This window comes from Aethalodelphis obliquidens, unplaced genomic scaffold (assembly GCF_003676395.1).
Source record: "Aethalodelphis obliquidens isolate GAN/ISIS:26980383/991018 unplaced genomic scaffold, ASM367639v1 scaffold5, whole genome shotgun sequence".
NCBI classification, from domain to species: Eukaryota; Metazoa; Chordata; class Mammalia; order Artiodactyla; family Delphinidae; genus Aethalodelphis; species Aethalodelphis obliquidens.
Window position 1 is genome coordinate 27649053 of NW_020837949.1, and position 26066 is coordinate 27675118.

General features: G+C 41.4%; 1 protein-coding gene across 9 annotated transcripts in view; it reads left to right on the forward strand.

Moving 5' to 3' along the window:
* Positions 1–26066, forward strand: part of CADPS2 (calcium dependent secretion activator 2) — a 483666-nt gene that overhangs the window by 128518 nt on the left and 329082 nt on the right. For all 9 annotated transcript variants that reach the window (XM_027102072.1, XM_027102066.1, XM_027102065.1 and 6 more), the window contains exon 3: positions 18492–18824. In XM_027102072.1, the coding sequence (XP_026957873.1) occupies positions 18492–18824 (333 nt within the window). The remainder of the gene's footprint in view (positions 1–18491; positions 18825–26066) is intronic.

Below are 26066 nucleotides of genomic sequence, written 5' to 3' on the forward strand. Positions count from 1 at the left end.
ACATATTGGGATTGTTTTGTTCACTGTATTGTCAGGATGCAGCACAGTGCCGGACCCTCAAATATTTGAGTAAATGAATAATTATTATCTTTTAAATAATGTAACTATTATGTGTTAATCTGAAAAACTGGACAGTTTTATCCCAGTCATACAAAATAATGGGAACATAATCCTGAAAATTTTCATCCCAAATCGCTTTGGAAAATATAGAAAATTACAATTTTTAGCCCAGAACTCAGTATTACAATTTAGCATGTGTAATTTTAACAAAGGGCTTTGAACTCTCCAGGGCTGACACAAGGATTTGATTTCTTGTGCAACCCTAGAGAGAGCTTTATTAAGAGGAATTTCATGAGTTGCTCGGTGCTAACGGTACTGGAATCCAGAGACTGGCAGGAGGGCAGTAGTTGATTCTAACTGCAGTGCCAGAGAAGACTGTTTAAAGGAGGAAAGACATTCCTCGAAGGCCAGGGAGAACTGAGACACAGCACAAACTAGGCAGACGGCCAGATGGGGGTGATGCCTTGCTTGGTAGATACAGGTTTTTTTTTTTTATACCCAACCGTGGAGAGGTGTTTTGATGAAATTAATCCCAAGAGCTGCTCTTTGAAGGACTTGCATAGCACCAAGGCTGCTGAAGGATTTAGCAGGGACACTGTTTCATGTGTCTTTCTGAGTTTATCTTCAGAGTAGAGTCCTTCCCTGAAGGTCCACAGATCACACTGAAGAGACAGGACACGGAGGACCCCATGGGAGCCACATCTGGTAGGATTCCCAAGCCAGAATAAGCTGTCATTCTCAGACTGGCCGCTGTTGGCATCTCTGCCACGAGGGGCTGGCAGCTTATAGGGGTGGCTAGACTGACTTTCTCTGGTTACCTGCTGGAATCATTGGAACAATGGAAATGAATGCATCTGGTAATGCTGGCAGTCCCCAAGCCCAGGGTTCTCAGGTTATTATAGTTCTGTGTACTTTCAGCAGATTCATGTGGGGTACGTGTTCCGTGATAGACCCAACACTTGAGGAATTTATTTGCTCTTCACACTGACACCAACATTGTTCTTTCCATCCTTCCTCTGCACTCTCGTTGCTTTCTCCTTTTCTTTCCCTCCTTTTCTTCCACTTTGTTCATCATTGTCAATCTTAGACCTGACTTAACCCTCATGTGTAAGAAATTCGCATGTAATGTCTCTTGTTAATGTGAACATCAAACATTTAACACAGTGTGCTTGTGGTCTTGATTTGAGAATTTTCAACAGAGGTTCTTTAAAGGATAGTTAGAATCTGTGTTTGAAATGGGGAAGGAAAGCTCACATCAGTGAACTTGGGAACTGTCATTGCTGAGTGCCTACCATGTAGCAGGCAGTGGACTAAATTCTTTCCATAGCTGTTTCTTATGTCAGAACAAAACAGCAGTTTTAATCCTTGTCTTTAGAATGCTGTAAACAGATCAATAAACCACTTTCACTCTGGGTTTAATAACTAGAACCTGGAAATAGCACTGCTATGTCAAATGTTAGGTATTATTCATTGTAATAGATTTTTACCTGTTTTGTGGGCTACACCATTTTCTCTTGTACCTAGTGATGCAAATGTATTTTGCCATAATGGCATGGGGCTATAATAGGAATTATTTTGTCCCCAATACCAGTGTCATAATGGATTTCCCTTGCATTTCTCCTTTGTATATATTTTTGCATTTCTCTGGTAATTGATTCCCCCCGCTCACCTCGCTAGGTAGGGGTTTGATACTCCTTATAAAAATTAAACTTTTTTCCTTATAACTGGGATAAGTTGGATTTACTATCTACTGAAGTGAAAATGATTCTAAAGCACTTGACCACTGATTGGGCGATGCCATAGGTGAAGTTACCTGTATAGTTCCTCGTATTATATGACACTACACTGATCGTATTCCTGTCTCTTGCTATAGAATTGTTGTAACGCAGTTGTCCTGTAGAGATGTTGGTCAGCCATAATATTTACAATAATGTATTTTAAAGGATTTAGTGAGCCAGGATCTGGCATTTCTGATGGTATTTAAGCTTAGTATATACAGTTAAAGTGTTTTCTCCTTCTGCAAAACTCACTGGTTTTTGAAGCAGCGTGCAGGAATCAAGTGGGAGAAAGGATCAGAATTTGAAGATGCATTGAAGTACAGAGGAAGCCTTCACACGTTGAAACTGCGAAGGAGTCCATTTAATGGCAACTCCATGTTCCCACTCCATCATTTACTGTGAGCACTGGGGTTTTTGGTGTTTTTTTTAGAATTTATTTTGTTTTGTACTTCATTTTAAAAAATGTTTAGTGCTTAGTAATGAAAAATAAGGATTATTACAATTACTGATACAGAAATATCTTAAGATACATACCTGGTTTTCTTAACTGTAAGAACTTTTTTTGGGGGGGTGGGTAATGTACTTTAAGTTGGAGAGATGATCTGGTCCCTGGGCACAGGTGTTAGAGTTATTCCATCACAATGTCTCCAAAAAACGTCCCTTTTTGTAATAACTACACCACAGCTTATAACACCTCTCTCTGCAACTATGCTGTCATCTTCCTCAGACCTCCAAGATATGTGTTCTTTGACTTCAGCTGCTGATAGGAATTTTCTTCATCACTGTTGATAAGCAGGGTAACCCTGATTTGGAAACTTCCCTACATCTGTAACATTCGTTGCTGCCCCAGAAGTTCTGTCGTCTTTGAACACCTCCCAACTTACGGCGCCTTTTTCAGAATTCCTTCTCTGAATTCACTTGACCTCATTTCCACCACTTGCTCTTTGTTCTCATTCCAAGCCTAGTTTCCCTTAACCATCCTTTCCGAGCCCATCTCATCTTCTCCAACTTCAGCCTACAGCCAGTTGTAAGCCATTTTAGTCCTACTCTATCTACGAAGTGCTACTGAATTCCTTGACTTCCAGACTTTTTTTCTGCAGTACCATTTGCCTACCCTGAGTCATCTCTACTGATTTCCACCAGATCTTTACTGCTATTTAAGAATCCTTTATTAATCTCAACTCCTTTTTATATTCCCCATAGAGCAGTACTTCTCAGCGTTGGCTGCATGTCAGAATCTCGTGAAGGGCTTTGAAAATGCTCAGTGCCCTTGCTGTACCCAAGACCTCTGGGGTGGGGCCCAGGTACCTGGTATCCAGGTGTTTCCAATGTGCAGACAAGATTGAGAACCACTGCCATAGGGCTCTTCCAAAGAGTCTTTATGTTAGTCAAGTTCTAGTTTTATCCTCTGATTCCTTCAGCTTTACTGGTTTTCACTTTCCTGAAAAATACAGGTAAAAATCTAAATGTCAAGTTATAAAGGGTTACATTTCATGGAGAGGAATTGTTAAAGGCTTCTGGGAGTATGAAGGAGTGGATTTCAACTGGAAAGGCAAGGAATGCTTAAATAAGAAAATAACATTTGAAACGGAACTACTGGATTGGGACAGAGGGCATGCTCGTGGAGGGAACAGTGAATAACAGTGTTTTTTAAAGAAGTTTTGAGTGTCATGTAGAATTTTGGTTTAGGAAAATGAAGACCGGGAATTTTGCGGGTAGTTGCAATAATCCAGGAGTTGATAAGATGAAAATATGAACGAAAACAGTGACGGGTGAATTGGGTGAGATGAATAGAAGGTGGGTCATGTCCAGGGTAATGTTCTTTGATCTCATTTTCTGATAGGAATTTTCTACTTCATTTCTTACTGACCACAGTCACAGTGGTTTGAAAACTTGCCTGTACCTGTAGCTTTCATCTTCAGTTTAGCAACACATAATGGATACAGAAGAGAAGGGTATGGGTCAGAAGGAGTTGAGAAAGAGTCAAGGATGACTCCTTGGTTTCTGACCTGGGCTAGTAGGAGGTGATGGTGTCATTCATTGAGGTAGAAAATAGTTAGATGAAGCAAATTTAGGGTGGAAGGGGAGTTCAAATTTTTAGTATGCTGAATTTGAGGAACCCAAAGAACTTATAGGTGCTGTTCATTACATAGCTGAAAGTATAGGTCTGTGCTAATTAAATGAGATACTTGGAACAGTATAGCAAAAGGCAGTACTTAGTTGTTGTAATTTATTAACAAGACAATTCACATTAATTGTAATTTACTATTATGTGAAATTTAATGTTACTATTTTGGACCCGTATCTCCAATTACAAAGTTGTATGACTTTTTCTCTCAAATGTGTAGCAGCCTGAGTGAAGCTGATGATTGTGAAGGTGGCAGTGAGGTGGCTGTGAAAAATAACAGCTGCAATATACCCGTTACATGCACTTAACAGCTGCAGTATACCTGTTATATGCACTTAACAGTAGAAAGCCACTTAGTCCTAACAGCAACTCTGAGGTAGATGTTATTAGTACCCCCATTCTTTAGATGAGGAAACTGAGACCCAGCCAGGCTAAGTAACTTGCCCAAAGTTAAACAGCCAGTATGTGGCAAAGCCTGTATTTGAACTTGGTCTGATTCCACGGCTCCTGGTCTTAACCACTACACTGCAGGTAGCTTGGAAAGCTACTTTTTAAGTAAAGGAGAAAGTGTTTAGGTAAGTCTCGTGTTGAGGACTTCAAGGATGAGGCCTTGGAAGAAAAATCCCAGCTAGAGGTGTTGAAAGTGCTAGCAGCAGGATGGTTAAAGCAGTAACTCCTGAGATCTCAAAATAAATAATTAGGAAAGAGGAGTGTGGGCAGGGGAGGGTGTGGGGAGGGTGTGTCTGAGTGAGGGAAGAAGGACAGTCAAGCTCTAGGAAAGGATACTTCCATTTAGGAGGTGCTGATTCTGGAATTGGTAGTTCTCTTGTGTAAAAACTTCAGTCAGAGGGGTTTTATAGAGCCTTCCTTTCCTCTGAAGTTGGAAAGGGGCAAAAAGTAATTTTTATAATTCTCTTAATAATAGCAGTTTGTTTTAAAAGTTCAGGCCTAGGAAGCACAGTTGCCTATTGAAAAGAACACCAAGCCTTTACATCAGATGGCCTGCACATTCATATCCTTGCCCCAGGGCAGAGCATCTCAGAACAGTGGTCCTCAGACCGGCAGCATCAGCATCACCTGGTCTTGTTGGAACTGCACATTCTTAGACCCCACTGCAGACCTGTGAAGTCAGGAACTCTGGAGGACCCAAGAGTCTGTTTTAACAGGTCTTCTAGCTGATTCTGATGGACCTTCCAGTTTAAGAACCTCTTCTGTCGCAGAGGGTCAGTTCATTTTCACAGAAGGATGCATCATACGGTTGTCATCAGAAATAGCGTAAATGAAAATAAGTGTGAATTTTAAAGCATGACACAAATAATAGTTGCTGTTAAGTTTTCTAGAGACACATTTAGGCATATTTCAGGTATCCAGCTGCTCTGTTATGCATGGCTTGTGCATTAATGCTTGCCCCTTTTCTCTCCCGGTTCTGGTTTCTCTGCCACCATTATCACATTGCCAAGGGAGTTGTGAGGAGATGAATAGATTTTAGATGGTTTATGAATTTCAAAGCATAAGGATAGAAAAAAACCTGAGAAGCAGAAACAGCTTAGGGCAATCCATGCACTGGACTGAGCAGTCCGCGCTGGCAAAGGATAGTGTTTAATACCACCTGTTCACTAAAGGTCTGAAAATAACATACTAAAATGGTGGGCTGTAGATGAAATTCAAAAAAAGAATCATGTAGGGGCTTCCCTGGTGGCGCCGTGGTTGAGAGCCCACCTGCTGATGCAGGGGACACGGGTTCGTGCCCCGGTCTGGGAAGATCCCACGTGCCGCGGAGCGGCTGGGCCCGTGAGCCATGGCTGCTGAGCCTGCGCGTCCGGAGCCTGTGCTCCGCAACGGGAGAGGCCACCACAGTGAGAGGCCCGCGTACCGCAAAAAAAAAAAAAAAAAAGAATTATGTAAATTCCTCGGTTTGGATCCGTAAAACCAGCTTCACAAACACTGGAGGGAGACTCAGTTTACTATCTTTAACATTGTAGCTGAAAGTAAGTACAAGAGGAGGACCATCGAGCATCTAAGCAGGCCATCTTAAGGTGTGTGGCCTTTCCTACTGCATTAATAGCAGCGTTGCTTCTGTAACTAGAATTGCTGTCCTTTTCTTCACATTAATGGTGAGAATTTACTTATGTGGCAAATTCATTGATGAATCATTTCATGCGTTCATTCATTAAATATTGGTTTGCCCTGGAAATACAGGGGTGAATAAACCCAATGCCCTCATGGAGCTTACTTTCTACTTTCTAGTGGAAATAAATTATATTAAAAAAATTTAATTTATTGAATAGTTATAAGTGCTGTGTAGAAAAACAATACAGGATGGGAACTTGTCAGAGGCAGAGTTGCAGTTTTAAATAGAGAAGGCTTTGTCAAGAAGATGAACAGCTGGACAAAGGCCTGAAAGGAGCGAGGGCCCTGTGCTGGAACACAGAGAAAAACTGGGCCATGTGCCAGGAGAGCCCTCACGTTGGTGAGGGCGCCCTGTCATCTGAGGAGTGTTTAACCTGGAAGGTTGAAGACAGCGTTAGCTGACTTGAACACCTGAAGAATGGCCTGGGGAGAATTTAGATTGTCTTTTCTCTTGCAGGGGTTACAAGTAGGTAAGAGAGTGACAGCTACAGGGAGAGCGTTGCCCCCTGGAAACAAAGAACTTTCAGGTAGTGGGTCCTGCCCATAGACAGGCCATTGCCTCCGAGTGCCGAAGAGTTTCTCTTCCCTAGAGGAGTTTGGTGGTTTGGATGTCGTTTTGATGGTGGTGGCAGCAGCAGTGGTGAGGGAATTCAAGCTCTGGAAGGGTGACTGGATTTATACCTTTGAAGTCTTGCATAATCCTGAAAATCACATGTGGAGATTAAAATCATTGTTATTCCACCCATAGTTGCCATCTGGTGGAAAAACAAATAACTACAAGGTATCGTTCAACAGATATTTAGTGAGAGTCATTATAAGCCAGGGAAATGTAGTTCAGAAGGTTTGGGGTTTATTTTTCTCTGACTTAACAGAATGTTTGCTTTTAAGATTGATTGACTTTCCAGAAATTCTTTTTTCATTTTGGAACTTTGTCTGCTTGTAGGCTCTTGGCTTATCCGGAGCAAACCCCTCGCAATCCTCAAGATGCATGTTTTATAAACCTTCCATCTGAAAGGACAGTAGCTCATTCTCTGGTAGGCTGATAGTGTTGTGGAAAATATAATTTGGTTTTTAGAAATATCTGCTCCCAATTTCTGTGTCAACATTAGGACATCATCCATCTTCTCAAAAAAAAAAAAAAAATTTTGAGATGATGTATCTGCAGCAAAGGACCTGTATTATTTTCAATCCATTGTGGATTATTTTGTAAAAACACAAGATCCTGCATTTCACTAATTCTGAAATGTATAGTGAAAATAATTTGGACTGATGGAGGGGACGGATAGTTATGTGAAAGAAAAACTTGAGTAAAATGTTATTCGTGGAATCTAGGTTGAAGGTCAATGTCGGAACAGAAGAGATCGTTTGCTGTGGGTTTTAACTTAATGATTTCTTCACATTTGATAAAGGAAGGAATAGGATCAGTTAAGTCAGTGATTTTCAAACCACTACAAACTTTTTTCAGCTTTTCTGTATGTTTGGACATTTTCATAGCAAAATACTGGTACAAAATCATGTATCAGGATGTCATGGCAGTGTCACATCACTGCAAGTTTCTACAGACATACTCTCTGTACTTGTCGGGGGACAGGTTACAATCCGTGGCATTGGTCCACGGATCACACTTCGCATAACTGATGAAAAGTTTATTTTACTGTATTATGTCATATAATACTCAAAAAAACTGTTTGAAAAAAGGGATATAATTCCTGTTCCACGAGTGGCAAAACTGCTCGAGAACAGTTGAGTCTCTCAGCTTGTGTCACACCTTGAAGGCTCTTGGCTTATCAGGAGCAAACCACTCAGGTCTGATTTCCTTCCAGGTTTTGGTACATTCTTTCCTCGTCGAGAGGAGAGCAGTGCAGCAGACGTGAGGGTGAGGTGAACAGCATTACACAACCGGGGTTGGAATATTGTAAACGTGTAAACAGCACATTTTCTTCCATACAATAAAGATAAATGATTTTAGGGATTTACTGAACATTAGATAGTATAAGACTGTAAATGTAATATACATTTAAAAAATTTACTTTCTGTATCATTATAATGAGGACAAACTGCGCCCCCCCCCCCCAAAAACAAACAAGCAAACAAAAAACCTCTTCATAGAAGAGGCAGAACAAGGCAGCCCAACCCAGGAACTTGTAGAGTTTTCTAAAATTTTCTATAATACCATGAAACATCGAATGAAATAGGGGAAGGGTGAGGGGATTGATTAGGAGGGGGTGATGCCTTCTTTCACTTTATGTATGCATACAGAAATTGACTTCACAAATTTACATTTATCATGCTCCCTTTTCCACTGTGAACATGATCTTTTTTTCCCGTTAAGACTTTCAGTCTGTGCAGATTGGAAGCCCGGCCAGTGCTCAGTGATCCTGCTTCTCTGTTAAGATTTGTGCTCGGAGTGAGTGGTTTGGTAAATTCTTCAGTTTCTGGCTCTGTAGTTACAGGGTTAAGGAGAGTTTGCCATCGGCTTAGGGAGATTTAAGCTAATCATTGAGTTGGAAGATATCTATAAAGGAAGACTAAAGGATCTGCTATTAGCTAATATTAGAAGAAAAAAGCTTTATAAAAACCTTGTAATATTGATGATGGGAAGAGCATGTGTATTCTTTTTTCCATAAAAATAGTTTTATACTTCTCAAATCACATTTATGTTCATTTGGATGTAAACTCGCCTCAATTCCTACCCGCAGATAATGCGAGAAGCCTTTGGTAGTTTAGGGGGTTTAGGTTTGCTTTAAGGGCTTTAGAGTTGATATAAGGGATTTAGATAAGTTATAAGGCAGGGTCTTTTGTGAGCACCTGCTTCCTAGTTTACACATAAAGGTCTAGACATATCACAAAGGTCTAAACACATATCATATGTTTTTTTTTTTTAAAGATTGCTATCAGTTTTAAGGTATGATTTCTTAACATTTGAAAAGGGAATGGGATTGGTTAAATCAGTGGTTTATAAACCTTGGGAATTCATGGATTTAAAAAAGAAAAAAAACCAATGTCAAATATAGCCTCTTAGTTTTTTGCCAAGAAAGATCATTAACCACTACAACAAAAAAACTAACCCACAGTCTATTGTTAATAACATTGTATTACATAGAAGTGACTTGCACATACGATTTCTACTGTTAAAATATGGAGGAAATTTAGCTTTATTAGAATGACTTTGTAATCTTTATGTTCATTTCTTTACATTGAATCAGTGAAAACCTCATTCCACACTGGTCAAAACTACACCCCCCCCTTTCGGATTTAATAACTTTCCAAAATCCATTACGACTATAAGAACCTCATTATTTTCTGTAAAATTTGAATATCCAATGATACCAGACCCTGCAGAGGCTTTAAAGGTGCAGTTCTAATGCAGTTCATAGTCTAAGCAGGGGAGAGATACAGTGGTGCTGTACAGGACTTGCTTGCTTGAGGACAGGTATATTTCATACCTTCAGAGAGGATGGGAAGTGCTAAGAAGGCACAGGATGAAGACCTGGCATAAGCTGGGGAAAGTGTCACAAAGGAGCAGAGGATAACAGGAGTGCATTCAGTCTCCTCATTCTCTTCATGCTACCGGCTCCTTGCTCTATCCCACTCAGTTTAATGAGCCACGAGTTGATCAGTCACCACACTTGATTGCATGGTCTGGGCTTAGATTTTCACTCCTCTGCAATCTGGCTGTGTGACCTCGGACAAGTGTCTTTACCTCTCTATGCTTTTGTTTCTTACCTTTAAAACAGATACTAACACCTACCTTATGTGTTTGAGGGTTAATATAAATAAAGCCCCTAGAGTAAATTTTAGCTGTTTTCAAAATGCAGTCTTTATCATGTGACTCTCTGACAAATATTTGGGTGGCATTCCCTGCTCTGGGGATAAAGACCAGATACCTTTCCAAGGCTTATAAAGCCTGTCCCTTCTCTCCAGTCTCTTCTCACACCACTATAGCCTCATTCCCTTCACTGAAGCCCGCTGAGACCAGCCGTGTCCCACCCTACCCCATGGTCCCTTGGTCTCCCCTCGTTTTCCAACTGATTCCTCTTGGTCTTCATGCCTCCATTGACCTCCTCAGATAGATTCAAAGTCTTGCTACAGACTCCTACGGTGCCAGAAATGCTCAGTAGTATACATCAGGCTGCAGTCATTTTAGTTCGTGTAGTTTGTTTCTTCCACTATAAGTTCTGTGAAGGCAGCAAACCCACGTCATTTTGCTCACCAGTAAATCCCCAGCACTGAGCACATTGCCCAGCAGGGAATATGTTTTGCTAAATATTTATGGAACAAGTGGATGAGGTACGGTAAGGGGGAGGAAGCTTGTAGAGAATGTCAAAGGCTAAACAAGCGGTTCCCTTTATTGGAAGAGAAAATATGTTCTCAGGAGCAGTGGAAGAGAAGGCTGGAAAGGTAGGTTGAGGGGGACTTGGATGGGTGAAGAGACTGGCACAACAGGGTGCCAACAGGGAATATAAGCCATTGACTGGCTTTAGGCGTGAGACGTGAACAATAGGAAATACTGGTATTTATGCCGGTAAACTGGGAATTATTTGATATCTAGTAAAATCAAATTCATCATTGTTACAAAAAAATTGATCATGAATTGATAACACCTGAAAAACAGTTTAAGAAACTGTTTCTCCATGGGCCGCATAGAGTATTCGAATCATTAGCCAGTATTTTATTTGTCATTATTCAGGAGAAAAAGGCGTCTCTTTGAAGTGGGGCTCTTGTACTTTCTCGGCGTTTTCCTGGCTGAACACACCTTGGCGGCCTTCCCGGGAACCATGTCATAGATGACCACAGTGATTTGGCAAGCAGATAATGTTTTTCTCATCGTATACAATCCTTTTGAGTCAAAGAAGCAACGCATGTTTCAGATCAAAAGCAGTATGTGAACAATAAGTACTTTTGTAGAAAAGTGTATTTGAGGTTTTATTTGGACAGCTGAGCAGACTCACCCTTTGCAGACACAGCTGCTCGTTGCAGTCACCACATCTCAATTGTGTTATCAGTTCACCATGACTTTAAGCTCTTCAGTAACTTCTTTGGTCTCTAAGCTGAGCAGGTGGATGGGAAGGGTGGCAGTTGGTGGTTCTCAGAGGGCCCACGTACAAGTTAAATCCCAGTAAAATGTGGAGAAAGGTAGCGTGTGTGGTGTATTATTTTTCTGATGTCCGGATCGTAACTCCCCACCCTCACCCTGCCATGCCAGGTGTGTATTCAGTTGGTTGTATATTCAGTGGCCTTTTCACAGGGAGGTCACTGATGGGTAATTCCACATGTGTTGGCCAGCACCCAGCAAAATACACGGTGTGCAGGGGTGAACCCGTGGTAGGGGTGGGGTATGGTGGGGTGGAAGAGTGCGTAAGGAGAATAAAGAAATGTTGCTTCTGGGTTCCAGAGGCAGGGATTCAGTCTCTGTTCTCCCAGTAACTTTGTGATCTTGGGCTAGTCACTTCTCAGCCTGACCACTTCATCTGTAAAAGAGAATGATAATGGAGAAAGGGGCAGGGTGATGATGAGGATGAAAGGAGATAATATATGAAGAGCTCTAGGGAGACAGAATATCTGCTCATTGGTGGGTGTGTTGATATACTAAGTTCCCGTGGCCGCTTCTGCACCAGGATGGCCCCCTGTTATGTGTTCTCCGGACAGAAGTTCACTGAGGATCCTGGGGCCTAGAGCAGAAAGCTGGCGTATGTGCACGCTTGGCTTGGAGAGCGGCATCTAGGACTAGCCTTTGCACGTGGTCACACTTTACCCGCCTTTAACTTGCTAACTCTTCTTATGAAAGGACACAGGATTAAGACAGTTGATATCTAATGAGACTAAATCCATCGTGGTTACAGTTTCATAACTGATAACATCTGAAAAATTAAAAACTGTCATCTCTGCAAGAACAGCACAGATGGAGAATTAGACAGTATTATGTTTTTAGACAATAAACATCTTATTTTTCTCACAAAACTAGTTCTCTGTGGCATCACTCATCGTGCCTCCTTCCCTCTGAGATATCTTTCCCTCTCCCGTTCATATGGGCAAGGTTCATGTCCTATACTTTCTTCTGTAAGCAAGTAACTGAAACTCAGTAAACCATACTGGTTAATTGTTTAAATTATGCAGTTGCATGGAGGGGGAGATACAGTGGTGAATGAAACAGTCTTTGGCTTCATGGAGCTTACTGTCTAGTGAGTAAAAAGTAAGACGGTAATAGAATTTGCAGTTAAGTATTACAGTTACAAAGTGAATTTAAAGGAAAAAGAAAGGGTGCTAGGATTGCATACAAACAACATAGGATATGGCCGATTCAAGGTGATTCGGGGAATCACTGAGGGTCAACTGAGCAGGGATCTGAATAGTTGGTAGGAGGTAAGTTGGTGGTGGTGAGATGGACAACGTGAAGTTTTTTGAAGGAAGGATGGTGGAGGGCGGGGCATGGAGATTGAGAGAGAGAGAGATTTGTGATGAAGCCAGAGTGATAGGTAGTTTGGAGCCAGTTGAAGTGTAGGGCCTCAGAGGCCTTGCTGATGACTTTTGGTGGAAAGTCAGCAAAGAATTTTTAAGCTGGAGAAGAATTTAAACGGCCAGATTAAAAAAAAAAAAAAGATAGATACCAGTGAAGAGGATAAGTTGGGGAAAATGAGAGTAGAGTGGCTATCAGGGAAATTTCTAAGGCAGGAAGACCACTTAAGAGGCTGTTGTTCTTAGCCAGCTGAGTCACAGTGAGGGGCAGGAACGGCTCCTGTGGGGTGTGAAGAAGTGCGCAAGGATTTCAGAGGAATTCCAGGGTGAGCAGGACCAGCAAGGTTTAGGGACAAGTTGTATGTTGGGAAATAAACATGGAGGAGATGGTGGAGTTGAGAATGGTTTCCAGGTCTCTCCAGGAGGGAAATAGGTTTTGATACTCATTGAAGCAGGTAAGCAGGGGGTCGAGCAAATAATGGGAGAAGTCATGAATCCCATCTGAAATTTAAGTTTAGGGTGTCAGTGGGACGTGTCAGGAGAGCTGATGGGTGGTATTGGAGATGCAAGTCTGAAGCTGAAGTGAGATTAGGAGGGGTTGGTGGATCACCCTTTGTGATGGTGTTGGGATTGGGAACACGTGCAAAGTGGAGCCCCTCAGACCTAACGATGGTTGGGATGGAACCTTAGCGAGGACACAGGGAGGAACAGCCTTCTGATGATGGTAGGCCTTCCTTTCTCCTCCACATCTAGGGCCAGGAGGGCTGTTCCTCATTCCTGCTTTCAGATCATTGCTCTTCCTCCCTCAGGGGAAATCTCTTTTGCCTTCTGGAGTGCATTCCTGTTCACTGTTACCACTTATTACACTTCCAGTTTTTCGGTGTTTATCCATCTCCTGGTTCCTCTCCCGTGGGCATCCGTATTTGAGGAAGCCTGTGATCCAGGTGCCTGTCTAAATTCTCTTCTTTAGCCTGAGAGGATTCAGTGTCTATAGATAGTCATCACTTTTTTCAACAAACCTTTATTGATCCCTTACTGTAGGCAGGCACTGTGTTAGGCACTGGGTTCACTAGAAAACAAGACAAAGTCACTGCTCTGGTGGCTCTTGTATTTTGGGGAGACAGACCTACAGTAAATACATATCTGGTAGTGCTGTGTGCTAAAAAGAAAAACAGAGCAAGATAAAAGGGTGTGATGGGGCTTCCCTGGTGGGGCAGTGGTTGAGAGTCCGCCTGCCGATGCAGGGGATACGGGTTTGTGCTCCGGTCCGGGAGGATCCCACATGCCGCGGAGCGGCTGGGCCCGTGAGCCATGGCCGCTGAGCCTGCACGTCCGGAGCCTGTGCTCCGCAACGGGAGAGGCCACAACAGTGAGAGGCCTATGTACGGCACAAAAAAAGAAAGAAAAAAAAAAAAAAAGGGTGTGATGATGAATAGGGGGAAGGGCTGGGGCTTCCTCTGAGGAAATGATGGTACTGACACCCATGTGAAGTAAGAACGTAAACCATGTGGATATATGACATGAATATGATAGAATAGAGTGTAAACCATGTATTATCTATCGCTGTGTAACAATTTATCCCAAAACATAGCAGTTTAAAACAGTAAATGCATGTGATCTCACATGCATTTCTCAGGATTAGGAATCTGAGAGAGGCTTAGCTGGATGTTTCTGCTCCGGGTCTCTCGTGAAGTTGCAATCAGGCTGTCTGCTGAGATCACACTCGTGGCTCAGTTAGTCATGAATTTGCTTTCCAGTCCACTCCGCGTGGTTCTGGGCTGACCTCAGTTCATTGAGGGCTGTTAGACCGAGGGCTTCAGTACCTTGCGTCACAGCAGCTTGCACCCCCCGGGCATGTGATGGGAGAGTGCACTGCAGGCTTCCACAGACTAATCTCAGAAGTGACGTACCATCACTATTTTCTGTAATCCACACCATAAGCTGCCTCTCTTTCCTGACTTGTCTCCCTCGTTGCCTACATGTCGTTTCCCAGTTCAGCTTTTTGCCTTCCTCTCATTTCCCTTTTCATCCAAGCTTTCTAGAAGAACAGTTTATATCGGGTTGGCCGTTCATTTGGGTTTTTCCATAAGATGTTACGGAACATCTTATGCAACGTCTTACGGAAAAACCCGAACGAACTCTTTGGCCAACCCAATATTTGCTGTCTTAACTTTATTACAACTTGTCCTTTCCTCCTTCCGCAGATCAGTTCCTACTCTTTACCACTCTGCTATCTTCTGTGCCAAAGGTGACCAGATGGTGGTAGAGACAATCAAATTTCTGCTGATTTCCCTTGTGGTACTTGATTCTCTTTCTCTCAGGACTGTCTCCCCTCTTGACCGCGAATGTGTCATATTATTCCTTCTGCTTCTGACGCTACCAGCCTCCCCTGGATCCAGTTCTTCTGCCAGCTTTGTAAATACAGGTATTTCGTGGAGTTTTGTTCCTCACTCTGTATTTACTATACTTGGTCTTCAAAGCTGACCTCTACCAAAACTAAACTAGTAATCCAGGACCATGCCCCCCATATACCCACCGCCATTTACAAGCAACACACACACACACGCGCGCGCACGTCATTCCACCTGTATTCTTTAATTATTTTTAGCTAGTGGAATCCAGACACCCCAGTAAAAACTGTGAATCATATTTTCCCTGCCTTTACACATCCTGTAACTCAGCAGGAGATGTTGATTGTCTCCCAGCTGTCTCTCCTCTGCCTCTCTCTCTAGCCCATGAATTGCCCTAGATGAGGCCCTTACTGCTTTTCACCTGGTCTCCAGATAACTGATCCCAATCTCTGTTCTGGTCAGTCGTCATCTACCCTTGATGCTGCTACCAGTTATTTGTCTCAGTCATGCTTCTCAGTAGTTCAGCACCGAGGTTACCTGGCCATCGTCGACTCCTGACCCACCGGCAGAGCTCAGATTCCTTGCTTGGCACGCACTGCATTTGGCCATCTGGTCTCTGTTGGTCTGATTGGCACAACTTGTGTTCCATTCACCCTTATATTTGATGCTCCTGAAGTATAAAAATTCTTATGTTTCCTTCAAAAGGTCATGCAATTTGATGCTTCTTGCTTTTTACCTCTTTTATTTTCCTGAAATGTATTTTCTTCTCCCTTTTCCCCTTACTCACCCCACAGGTCATTCAAATCATGGGTCCTTTGTCCTGTTCCCCTCTCCTCCCTAACCTTGTCCCCCAGATAACAGAGTCAGTAACTTCCTTTTCTTTCCCCCCACCTTTGCATAGGTCTCTATGATTGCTCCCGCCCTCTGTTTTACTGTGTATCCTGTCTCTCTCAGGTGGTGTGAGCTGTTTGAGGGCAGGGTCTTTGGCTCATTTGTCTGTATGTCCCCAACACTTAGCAGAATGCCTGACATGTTGTTACCACTTAGTAAATGTTGATTAAATAACATGCAATTGGACTGTTAGTATGGCTTTAGGTATGGTTTTACAGAGGAAATTAAGACTCCAAAAACCTAAGTTCATCAGCGCCCTTGCTTCAAAAACACTGTTTGGTTACTTGGTAGAAGTTAGCACTGACAGAAGAGGTTGAAAAAAATGAAATGCCTCCTAACTTAGAGTATTAGATATCAAGCAATTAAAAGGTTTTCTGAAGCCAATTGTAAGGCATTTATGTTGTGCTTTAAAAACATCTTGCCGTTCCAGCTTTATACAATTACCAAATTTTTAAAAGTTGTTTCAATTTCAAATATTTTCTCTTAGATATAGTGTCCCATGCAGCATTTCAGTATTTCTGTATCACGGTGCAATCTGGAGACAGAAACCACACGATAATCGATCAGGGAAAATTTGTTATGAACAATGAGGGGTTGGCTACGATGGGCGACTAAAGAATATAGCAGTAGCAGATACAGGGAGCAGAGCGCCCAAGGAAGGAGCAAATCTGGAAAAGCCTGGGATCCAGACCTCACCGGAGAAGATGTGGCGTATCCTACCAGATGGCACACAAGTTCACTGCAGTGCCGCACTGGCAGGATTCACGGGAACCTGCCTTCTGCAGTGCTGCACTGCAGAACTGCCCGGGAATCTGCCAGTGTGGGCGCGCCCTGCGAAGCCATCCTTGGGGTCTGCAGAGAAGCTGCCCCAGGGGTGGGTGCCACGTGCCTCCTGGTATAAGAAGAGAACCGGGAACCAGGGCCCTTCCTCCTCCAGTGTCCCTCCAGCACCCTCTAAAACTGTACCAGTGGCAAGGCCACAGGAAGACAGCCCTGGAAAGCAGTGGACTGACAACTGGCACAGTCCGCCCCCTCTGACTCCTGAGCCTCCGTACGTTCCCATTTAACAAGATACAGCTGTAACAGAAATTAGAAAAATTATGTCCGTATAACATTTATCTTGAAGCCTAGTGCCCAACGAGAGGAGTGCAATTAGATGAGGATGAGAAAGAAGATGGAGAGACCCCTGTGTGTTTAGAGGTAGTTAAATGGCATTTTTAGATAAAATATTAAATATCTAAATTTTATTTTCCTTCATCTAAATAAATTAAAGACACTATTCTTATACTTGGGGCTTAAGAATTAGTTTTGGCTTAGACATAAAAAAATAAGAGTCTTTTTGACTGTAATCGAGCCACAGCTAGTAAAGAGAGAGGAAGCGCTGTGTCTATGTGTCATGCATGTTCGCCTAGTGTAAAATTCACCACTCCTAATTCAGTACGTTAGTTAACCAAAATATTCAAGAGTCAGGAATCCCCTCTGGCCATTGAGCAAAGATAGGAAACAATATTTTGTATGCATGGTCTGAAAAGAGGAGAAATTAAGTGGGGAGAAGGTTTGGGACCTGGTAGCTGAGATGCCAGTCGCTGGGACAAATGAGGCTGCTTTGCACAGACCACACATGCTGTTTGCCCACGTGCAGACGGACATGGTAGTAGCATTAGAGCAATTAGTGGGGTCATAATTTGGGAGTACCTCAGTATCATGAGTCAGTTCTTAGGGAAAAGACTGACACGAATTTTTGTTCCATAAGCCTTAACAACGGATATAACTCATGGGGGCTGCATTAAATAGTCCTACGGGTTCTTTGGAAGGAGTTTTTGTTATTATAGGAAGAAAACAGGAATCAAATCAGTCTCATATGACCCCTAGAGGCTTCTTAGGAATATTGATGACAGAATAGATGTTTCATGAATCTTGGCCGATACTTGTTGATACTTGGGTCTGTGACTTAGAAGAAAGGAGAGATTCGAGGCCAAGTCTGATGTCCCTTGCACAGTATGACCTTATTACTTATTACCCACCTCTTTCTACCCATTTCAAAACTGTCTCTCTCCCTGGTTGTCATTGTTTGTGCTTTATTTCTTACTTGATATTAGCGGACAGCTAAAAGTTTTAGAGTTTGCTTTTTCATCATCGATTTTTTCCCAGCTACAAGAAGTGTGTGAGAAGTTGGGGAGGTAGTGAAGTCAGGGGTGGGGACAGGTGTACCCCCCAGCTCTGGAGTAGTTTTGATTAACAGTTAGACTCGGAGGGTATTGACTTGGATACTAGACTTACCACGCTACTGGCCTTCAGATTTTCAGACAATAAGGGACCTTCCCCTTGCTGAAGAACTAACCAGAGCTCCCAAGGACACATAGGGAAGTTGGGTTCATATCTCCAATTACCTTTTCAGTCGACTCTTAAGGGTTTCAGTTGTAGAGATCCCCATGACCTTCAGGTGGGGAACGTGTAGGTCAAGGTTGGGTCATACAAGTTCCTCAAGACTCATTATTTTCTCTCCTAAACATTTCAACATTTTAAGAGAGATGATTCGGAGCCTCCATTTCGTCATTAGTGCATATTATGAAACATTTGAACCGTTGTGAATGTTTGGTGTCATGACTCTTGGATTGCTAAAAGCAGTTGGTGTTAGTGTCCACGCCTAATTGTAAGTGGGTTTTTGTTTTCTTTTGCTTTTTGTTTTGTTTTCAGGTTTTCCTGAAGAGTGATCGAGTGGCCAGAATGGTTCAGAGTGGAGGATGTTCTGCTAATGACTTCCGAGAGGTGTTTAAGAAAAACATAGAAAAACGTGTGCGGAGTTTGCCAGAAATTGATGGCTTGAGCAAAGAGACAGTGCTGAGCTCCTGGATAGCCAAATATGATGCCATTTACAGGGGTGAAGAGGACTTGTGTAAACAGCAAAACAGGATGGCCCTGAGCGCTGTTTCTGAACTTATTCTGAGCAAGGAACAACTCTATGAAATGTTTCAGCAGATTTTGGGAATTAAAAAACTAGAACACCAACTTCTTTATAATGCATGTCAGGTAAGTGATCATGATATTTCCTATTCCCCTGACTCACAGAATGAACACCAAGTCTTTACAAGCCTATGAAGATGTACTTTACTTTCTCTAATCACTTTGTTTGAAAAGGTGAGTGAAATTGAATTTTAATATGTCAAATAATGACATTTGGAAGAAGCTTTGAAAGAATTATTCGATAGGAGAAGAATATCTGTGCATTTTATTCAGTAAGTAATTTGTTCCATGTGCCCTATTTTAGGACATCAGATTTATACCTATTGGGTATATGTGTATGGGGCATGCCCTGAGTAGTAAAGTGAAAATCGTCTCTTATCTGAAGAAGCTTGGCAATTTATAATAAACAGGTATTCCTCACTGCAGAATAATTTTTCATAAAGGTATGATACTCATCTTCAGAGTTTTATGGAAGTGACTGAAATTTCAAAAATTTTTTCTTTAACCCAGCCAGATAGAAATGAATTGAAGAAGATTGCTAAACTACATAATCTAGAGGTGACAGAGTAAATAATATATTTTCTCTTCAGTTGTTATTTTAATCATACATATGAAAAACTAAATATAATATCATGTTTGTTCCATGTCTTTCATCTTTAGATCCTATGATTTGTCTAAATGTATTCCTCCCTTAGTTGTATTTTGTTTGCTTATTTTAGAGCTATAAATTATTTAACTGTGCCCTAATATACAATTTAAATTGCCAAAATTCTGGCATTTTAAAATTACTGTGTTCATTAAGAGTCACACTTCTATAATGTACATATGTTTACATTTATTTTAAATCTTTTGCAAATCTGCTTCTCAATTTCTGTATTCTATGTGTATCATTTACTTTGCATTACTAATTTGTGAATCATTTCCAATGAATAAATTAGCAGAGTTAATTAATGGAAAAGCAGTGTGGAACCTTAACCCTGTGAACAATTCATGCTTTCACTATAATTGATTTTACTGCATTATTAAACCAGGTGGTGGTTTTGATAATATTGGAGGATGACTGTACAGCCAAAATCTTCCATTGTAAAAGAAACACAACTGGGACTTTCTGTTTTTAATGGAGCAGTAGCTCACTTGTATAGTTAAATATTGATGAACAAAATTTATTAGTAAAATTCAGATTCAGACATTGAGTAAATGTTTACCAAGTATTCAAGCCAAAAACTTTGCTAGGTGTTGGGGAAACCAACCTTAACTAAATAAAATATTTGTTCTCTATGTGCTGAAGTCTTAATAGAGCAGGTAGACCTCTAAAATAAGTTATTACAAATGCAGTAGAATTTATCCTGAATGTTACAGGGTCATAACATAAATTCCTGTGGACCTACGAGTTTATGTTTATTTACTCAAAATGTACTAAAATTAATCTTTTGTTTACTTTTAAAGATCACTTCTACAGCAAGGGTTTTGACCTCCTGGTTTCTGTCCTCTGTGATTTGGAACATATTGGGTTGGCCAAAAGGTTCATTCGATGTTTTCTGTCGGATGGCTCTAGTAGTGCTTAGTTGTCTTTAACTTCATTCAAAACAGTTTTGTTAGATTGTATTATGACAGCTGTCACAGCAGCACGCATTTAAAAAAAAGTATCAAAATTGGTGAATTTTTGTGTAGCCATTTTAATATTGAAGATGGAAGAAAAAACACATTTTCGGCATATTATGCTTTATTATTTCAAGAAAGGTAAAAAAGCAACTAAAATACAAAAAAAGATTTGTGCAGCGTATGGAGAAGGTGCTGTGACTGATAGAACGTGTCTTTCGTGCTGGAAATTTCTCGCTGGACGTTGCTCCACGGTCGGGTAGATCAGTTGAAGTTGATAGCGATCAAATCAAGACATTAATTGAGAGCAGTCAATGTTATACCACGCGGGAGATAGCCGACATTCCCAAAATATCCAAATCAAGCACTGAAAATCATTTACACCTGCTTGGTTATGTTAATCGCTTTGATGTTTGGGTTCCACATAAGCGAAAGAAACCTTCTTGACCATATTCCCACATGTGAGTCTCTACTTAAACGTAACAAAAACATTTTGTTTTTAAAACAAACTGTGATGGGTGATGAAAAGTGGATACTGTACAACAATGTGGAACGGAAGAGGTCGTGGGGCATGCGAAGTGAACCACCACCAACCACACCAAAGGCCGGTCTTCATCCAAAGAAGGTGATGTTGTGTATACGGTGGGATTGGAAGGGAGTTCTCTATTATGAGCTCCTTCCAGAAAACCAAACGATTAATTCCCAACAAGTACTGCTCCCAGTTAGACCAACTGAAAGCGGCACTCGACGAAAAGCATCCAGAATTTTAGTCAACAGAAAATGCATCATCTTCCATCAGGATAATGCAAGACCGCATGTTTCTTTGATGACCAGGCAAAAACTGTTACAGCTTGGCTGGGAAGTTCTGGGGTTTTTTTTGTTTTTTTTTTTAGATTTTTTTTTTTTTTTGATCTGAACCATTTTTAAAGTCTTTATTGAATTTGTTACAATATTACTTCTGTTTTATGTTTTGTTTTTTTGGCTTCAAGGCATGTGAGATCTTAGCTCCCCGACCAGGAATTGAACCCACACCCTCTGCACTGGAAGGCGGAGTCTTTAACCACTGGACCACCAGGGAAGTCCCGTGGCTGGGATGTTCTGATTCATCCGCCGTATTCACCACACATTGCACCTTTGGATTTCCATTTATTTCGGTCTTTACAGAATTCTCTTAATGGCAAAAATTTCGATTCCCTGGAAGAGTGTAAAAGGCATCTGGTACAGTTCTTTGCTCAAAAAGATAAAAGGTTTTGGGAAGATAGAATTATGAAGTTGCCTGAAAAATGGCAGAAGGTAGTGGAACAAAAACAGTGAATATGTTGTTCAATAAAGTTCTTGGTGAAAATGAAAAATATATCTTTTATTTTTACTTAAAAACCGAAAGAACCTTTTGGCCAACCCAGTACTTCTAGTTCAAATCTCTATCTGTAATAATGGATTTATTTTTGCCTTCAGTTCTATCAGTATTTGCCTCATGTATCTTGATGCTTTGTTAGGTTCATACACATTTAGCATTTAGCATTGTCATGTCTTTTTGTGGAATTAATATATAAATTTGTGGACTTTATATAAAGTCCCTCTCTGTCCCTGATAATCTTTTTTTCTTTTTTGAAGTCTACTTCGTCTCAAACTAATATGGCTACTTCAGCTTTCTTTTGATTATGGTTACCAGGGTGTATCTTTCTCCATCTGTTTCTTTTTAACCTGTCTGATTCTTTGTTTAAAGTGGGTTTCTTGTAGACAGCTGCATATTACCTCTGGTTTTTGTTTTTGTTTTTAATCCAGTCTGACAATTTCTGTCTTTTAATGGGTGTGTTTAGACCATTTGTATATAGAGTGATGTAGTTGGATCACATTCTGCAGTCTTTTTAAGTGTTGACTCTTCTTTGCATTTGTTCTTTGTCTCCCCTCCTTTTTCTGCCTTCTTTAATTTTAATTGAACATTTATATGATTCCATTTTATATTCTCTTTTGATGCACTACTTATCTTTTTTAAAATGTGTTTAGTAGTTGCCCTAGGGCTTACAATATGTATTTTAAAATAATCTAATCTAAGTCTACCTTCAGATAACACTATAAGGCTTCCAGTGTCGTCCAGCTCTCCCATAATAGAGAATTCTCAATTCCTCCCTCCTGTCCCTTGTGAAATTTCTGTCATTCATTTCACTTATAATATGCTCTGTTCACCAAACATATTGTTACTACTCTTGCTTTAAACAGATAATTTTTAGATCAATTAATAAGAAAAGTAAAAGATATATATATGTGTGTGTGTGTGTATATATAATTTCACCTTCATTTATTCCTTCTCTGACACTTTTCTTTCTTCATGTGGATCCAAGTTTCTGACCTACATCATTTTCCTTATCTGAAAAACTTCTTTGAACATTTTTTGAAAGGCAGGACTACTGATAATGAACTCCCCCAGTTATTGTATATCTGATAAAGTCTCTGTTCTTTATCTTTAAGGGATAATTTCATTAGATGTAGAGTTAGCTTTTTTTCTCTTTTAACATATTCTAAAGATTTCACTCCATTTTCTTGCTTGTGTGGCTTCTGATGAGCAGTCCGATCAAGCTCTTTTCCTCGATTCTCTGTAAGGTGTTTTGTTTGTTTTCTTGTCCTCTGGCTTCCTTTAATAATTTCTCCTTGGCTTAGTTTTCTGCAGTTCAAATATGATACGCCTGGGTATGAGTTTTTTGGTATTTCTCCCGCTCGGTATTTTCTGAGCCTCCTGAATTTTAGGGGTTGGTGTGTGTCATTACGTTTGGAAAATTCTCAGCCATTATTAATTCAAACGTTCCTTATATCCTATTCTCACCTTCTCCTGCCAGTATTTTAGTTATATTTGTTATGTCTACTTATGTTACTTGTCACAGTTCTGGGATGTTCCTTTTATTTTTTTGTTTGCTTTTTAGTTCTCTTTCTCTTTGCATTTCAGAGAGGGAAGTTTCGGCTGACCTTCAAGTGTCCTGATTCTTTGCTCAGAATCAGCAAGTCTGCTGATACGCCCGTCCCGTCTGTTAGTGTTTTTGATTTCTAGCATTTCCTTTGATTCTTTCTTAGCGTTTCCACCTCCCTGCTTATATTATCCATCTGTTCTTGCCTGTTTTCAACTTTTTCCATTACAGCCCTTCATATATTATTAACGGTTACTTAAATTCCTTGTTAGTTAACTACGTCCGTGTGACATCTTAATCTGGTTTGGATGCATGATTTGTCTCCACCGACTGTGTTCCTTTTTCTTCTTTTGCCTTTTGGCATGCTTTGTATAACTTTTTGTTGAGAGCCAGACATGTTGTATCAGGTAAGAGAAACTGCGGTATATTCGCCTTTAGTGTGAGGATTTATGTTAATCTGACCGACCGGGAGGTTGGCTGTGTTTAATGTTTGTTGTAGCCACAGGCGCAAGAAGCTTCACATTCTTCTAGTGTCCTTGTCTTTTTCTCCTGTCTTGACTTTGGGCTTCCCGAAGTATTCCTCTTCAGAGTCTGTATCTGCGGCTCTTTAACCGTGATCAGCTGTTTTTCTGGAGCGACGCTGGTGTTGTGGTAGGGTGCTGGGGAGAAGGGAGTGTTCATCCTACCATTTGGTAAAGTCTCAGTCTTTCCATGGGCCTGTGTCTCAGGGCTGTAACTTGCACAAGTGTTTCTTGTTTTTTTTTTTTTTTTTTGCAGTACGCGGGCCTCTCACTGTTGTGGCCTCTCCCGTTGCGGAGCACAGGCTCCGGGCGCGCAGGCTCAACGGCCACGGCTCAACGGCCGTGGGCTCCGGGCCGCAGGAGCCGCACGGCTCCGGGCCGCAGGCTCAACGGCCACGGGCCCAGCCACTCCGCGGCATGTGGGATCTTCCTGGACCCGGGCACGAACCCGCGTCCCCTGTATCGGCAGGCGGACTCTGAACCACTGCGCCACCAGGGAAGCCTTGCATAAGTGTTTCTAACCTTTGTCCCCGAGTATTGTTTTCCTCCTCACCCACACCCCTTATTTCCGTCCCTGGCTAAAGCATCCCCCATTTGTTTCCTTGAAGTCTTGTCTCCTGTTCATGTTGGGTTTTTTGTTATTATTTTTCAAATAGACAAGACAGAAAGGCCGCAAAGGACTGCAGAGGGCAGCCTTCTCCTCCTCCAGCTAGAATAAGTTTTCAGCGTTTTCTTCTAACGAAGTCCTTTCCCCTTTGTTAGGGAAAAGAATCTGGGCGGTATAACAGTGGCTTTTCTCCCCCTCTTCCGGCCACGTTCCCAAGGGGAACCTTCTTGGATCCTTACCATGAGAACTTGGTGGGGTCACTGGAAGAAAGCCCAGGAAAGTGTGGAAGCCCCTTTATGATTACAACCCCAGGAGTTTCTCACTCTCTGCACTCAGCTTCCAGTAGGTTGTCCGAATTACTAGTCAGATAAGTGGTTCTGTATTTCTGGCACCCATTGACTTCGGCTTTAAATGTAGTATCTCTGTTTTTCCTGTGTCTCCAGATATTGGGTTAGTGGTTTGCCCTGAAAGCTCAGTTCCCTGATAAGTGCGGAAAAGTCATTGATTTTCAGCTTGTCCAGCGGTTTACTGTAAAGACAGGAGGCATGACTTCTCCTAAGCTCTTTACATGTCTGAGCTGAAACTAGAGTTCTCTTCAGCTCTGAGATTTGAAAGAAAAGCTTAAAGATTTTTTGATTAACTTAAAGAAATTACAGAAATACTCATAAGTAAGGGAAGAGCTTTCCTTTGGAATAAGAATCATTTTACAGAAATTAAGGAAATGGATTGTTGAGAAAAACGGCTGAGGTTCTTCTTTTACCCTCAACGACCTGTCTATCTTGTTTGTTCCTTTGTTGTCTTTCAACAGAGTTTTAAAAAGAAAAGGCTATAGAAATCACAGAAGATAGCCTGCCCTTTATAGGGAAGGAATGGTGTGAGGAGAGGAATTAGTAGAGCAGGGCTCGGGGAAACGGCTTGGTCTAAAGCTAGCCAAGCTGCGGGCACCTGGCTCCAGGTACGTGTTGGTGGAATTTACTCCACTTTCCCTGTGTCTCAGGAAAGGCTTTGAGGCTCTTGCTAACTGTAAAATTCTTGCTTCTGTATTTATTTACCCTGTCTGGTCCCTTGTTCTTGCCAACAGTGTTCTCCTAGGAAATCTCAAAGATGTTTTGTTACTTCAGGGTCCGAAGCTCAGGATGGGAAGCTGCTCTGCTGAGATGTGCAGGTTGGCAACGGCCAGACAGCTCTTGGGGACTCGGAAAGGAAAGGACGTGAATGAGGAGGGAGCAGTGCCAGGGCTGCCACCTGAAGCTGGCAGGAGCCTCACGTGGTTTTGTAGCCCTTGTCCCAGAGCTGTAGGTTTAGCATCCATAATGGAAAAACAGGAAGCTGTCTTCTGAAGAAGCATGGGTGTTGATATTGCTTCCGGTCAGAGCCAAGAACTTAATTTCAAAATTAAGGCATTGAAGAGTTTCCTCTAGGAAACTCTTAAAAGCACTAATTTAGAAGATAGCATGTGTAACAATTAAGTTATGAAACCAGGGATAATTGAAAGAAAAGTTATTTACATGTTATCAGAAAAACATAAGAACAACCCACATATGTCATGGATTAGTTCTTGTGCTACTGAAACTGCCTGTTAGATTTTGGATTCTTTGCTTTGAGAATATCGTGTTTGCATTGGTGCACATTCATAGAACAGAACACTAAGAAAAAAGATGAAGAAAAGAGCGCAAACTGT